Raw genomic sequence first — 3516 nt, 5'->3', positions numbered from 1 at the left:
CACCAGTCCTCAGTCAAATCGTCCAACCCATGCTAGCATGGAAAGCGGACGTTAAACGATGATGATGATGATGATGATGATATATATATATATATATATACACATGCTTTATTTATATAGATACAATATGTATGTGTCTATTCAATTTCATTTATACAAGAGTGTGTGTGTGTGTCCATATATAAAAATATGTATGCTTTATATAGATCACAGAATTGACCCGACTATCAGATCTTGTTAAACACCACTGATCACAGCCCGCTTCTTTGCTTTGTTGTAGCTTTCAAATGATACCATCCTGCTAAGCCAATATTTCCCACTGAATAGAACTTGTTCAAGAAAACAATGCATTGCCAATCTGGGGATTGAAACAACGATCTTGCAATCGTGAGAGCAACACCCTAACCACTAGGCCACCTACCACCACATTTTACATATATAACACACATACACACACAAACAAACACCCATATGGTTATGTGTCTAAAAATATATATGTTGCTCATTTGCAGTAATTGTACCTCAACTGAAAAAACGCATCTTGTTTTTTTGTTTTTTTTCAAAGAAAATGTAAAATGTAATAAAAAAAAAAATTATTCGACCCACCATTATGATGTCACGCCGGATGTTTCGAATGGGGTTACCATCAAACTGCAAATTTCTCAGATTTACCATTAAACCGACTTCATTGGGCAGCCTACAAAGACATCAACCAATAAAAACTCAAAGACAGAATGGAGGGGGAGAAAACGGTAAAAAAAAAAAATCATACCTTTTACTTGTTCCAGTCACTGAATTGTGGCCATGCTGGGGCACTGCTGTGAATGGTTTAATTGGACAAATTGACCCCAGTACTGACCGTTTTTTTTTTTTGAAAACTGGAACTTTATTGGATTATATTTTTTTGCCAAACTGCTAAGTTACAAGGATATAATCAAACCAACACTGATTGTTAAGCAGTGGTGGAGGACAGACAAACACAAGCAAACACACACATGATGGGTTTCTCTCAGCTTCCATCTACCAAATCCATCGACAAGGCTTTGGTAGACCTAGGTTATAAATAGAAGACACTTGTCCAAGGTGCTGTGCAGTGGGACTGAACCCTAACACCAAACGGTCAGGAAAGAAGCTTCTTATCCACGCAGCCACACCTGTGCCTATAGCCATGCTTAGAAAAATGATTTAAAAAAAAGAACCATCATTATCATGCTACAGTTGATAACAACAAAAGTCCTTCTTTGTTCACTCCAACCTTAACTGTAGTCAAATCAGCAATTTTTAAGTTTTCAAGCACCCTTCAAACTTTGGGCCTCACGGGGACAGTGACAAGTGACTGAGACCTTTGGAAATACGCTATGCTTGAGAAGACCTGTCAAGCCAAGTGAGATTGTAATTGTGGCTGATGCTGGTGTTTTGTAACTGGCACCTGTGGTGGTGGCACGTAAAAAGGACCCATTACACTCTAGGATGGTTGGCATTAGAAAGGGCATCTAGCTGTAGAAACCATGCCAAATTAGATTGGAACCTGGTGCGGCTCCACAGCTTACCAGTTTTCAGTCAAACCGTCCAAGCATTGCTAGCATGGAAAATGGGCATATGATGATGATGATGATGATGAAAGAGGTTAATGATTGAGTATCTAGCTTCTTTCCCAGTTTCAACCCTGCTCCACTTCCTGACTTTTATTTTTACATATAAAATGCTGGGTAAATCAACTCTTTTAGTAAATTTCCCAGAGATCTAAAATGACAGCTGATTCAGTCCTACTTTTATGAAATTTTCCACAGCTACAATGGTATACAATTCACCCCCTTTTGTGAATTTCCCAGAATACAATGGATGGTGATTCAACTCCTCCACAATTTCCCACAGACACAAAGGCACATTCTGTTAATTTTCTAGCATCAAAATGGTAAATGATTTTGCCCATTTTTGTCAATTCTCCAAAGGCACAATGGCAGACGACTGATCCCATTTTTGTCAGTTTTTCCAGAGACACTGGTTGACTCCGTCCATCTTAATTGTCCATGGATACAAGGCTGAGGAATCAGCCCCACTTTGTTATATTTCTACATATGCATATAGGTGCAGGCATGGTTGTACAGTAAGAAGCTTGTTTTCCAATCCTATGGTTCCAGGTTCAGTCAGCATCTTGGGCAAGTGAACAGTCATGACGACAGCAGATCAATGAACTCCGTAGAGAAATAAAAGGAGCAGCGAAGAAGATTGGATAGAGAGATATGTAGATAGATATAGAAGTAGATAGATAGAAATATGGTTAGGCATAGAAGATGAACTTCAGGAAGAGATGGAAAGAGGCACAAATGACAGCTGGAACAGATGGATAGATGGACTCCATAGAAAACAGGATGAACAGAGAGACTGGGCAGAGAGACACAGACAGATATGGAAGTAGATAGAAAGAAATATGGTTAGGCATAGAAGTAGATAGATCTTGGTAGACTAATAGATGGACACAACAGGAAGATTAAATTAATTGGTAGACAGACAGACAAATAAATGAAAGATTGGACAGATGTGATAGGTGGACTCCAAAGAAAAACAGAATGAAGAGAGAGACTGGGCAGACAAACATGTAGATGGAGAGACATGTAGATGGGCAGACATGTAGACGGAGAGACATGTAGACGGAGAGACATGTAGACGGAGAGACATGTAGACGGAGAGACATGTAGATGGACAGACCTGTAGGTGGACAGACATGTAGGTGGACAGACATGTAGATGGACAGACATGTAGATGGACAGACATGTAGATGGACAGACATGTAGGTGGACTGGACAGACATGTAGGTGGACTGGACAGACATGTAGGTGGACTGGACAGACATGCAGATGGACAGACATGTAGATGAACAGACATGCAGACAGACCAATAGGTAGACAAGCATATAGAAATACAGAATTATAGATACAGAAGTAGGTAGATGAATTTGGCAGACAGATGAAATGAATAGGTGGACACAACAGGCAGAATAAATTAACAGGTAGACAGACAGACGAACAAAGAGTCATATAAAAGAATGGACAGATTGGATTGTAATAAATGATTTAATAAAATATGAAGTATTAGAGAGAGAAAAAAAAAAGAAGAGGCCGTTACCCTTGTAGGCTATTGTTAGTGAGATCAAGTCTCTGTAGATTGGCAAGAAGTGTTATCTCTGCTGGGATTTCTTTCAGTTTGTTGTCACGGAGATCCATCAAAGTGATTTGACCCAGTGGAGCTAAGTGTTCCTTGCTAAGCTCAGTGATATAATTGAAACCCAAATGCAATTCCTAATTAAAAAGAAAAACAAAAAAAAAACCAACACAAATTTCAAAACAAAAAGATATTTTTTTTTTCAAAAAATTTCTAACATTTTTATTAAAAATGCAAATTTTCTATTTTGATTTTCATTTTCAAATTTGACATACATTTGTTTAACCCAATTAGCGTTTAAATTAGTTTCTCAAATGTAACGATTATTTATTCACATTGTTTTGAATTAATCCT

The 3516-nt window shown here is 38.1% G+C and overlaps 1 protein-coding gene across 1 annotated transcript in view; it reads right to left on the bottom strand.

Moving 5' to 3' along the window:
- Positions 1–3516, bottom strand: part of LOC106879793 (leucine-rich repeat-containing protein 40) — a gene marked incomplete at its 5' end in the record, with an annotated part of 16977 nt that overhangs the window by 6159 nt on the left and 7302 nt on the right. Inside the window, 2 exons of the mRNA XM_052974892.1 lie at positions 539–697; positions 3127–3299. Coding sequence (XP_052830852.1) covers positions 539–697; positions 3127–3299 — 332 coding nt within the window. The remainder of the gene's footprint in view (positions 1–538; positions 698–3126; positions 3300–3516) is intronic.

The sequence above is a fragment of the Octopus bimaculoides genome, chromosome 19 (genome assembly GCF_001194135.2).
Source record: "Octopus bimaculoides isolate UCB-OBI-ISO-001 chromosome 19, ASM119413v2, whole genome shotgun sequence".
NCBI lineage: Eukaryota > Metazoa > Mollusca > Cephalopoda > Octopoda > Octopodidae > Octopus > Octopus bimaculoides.
This window is presented reverse-complemented; position numbering and strand designations above follow the sequence as displayed.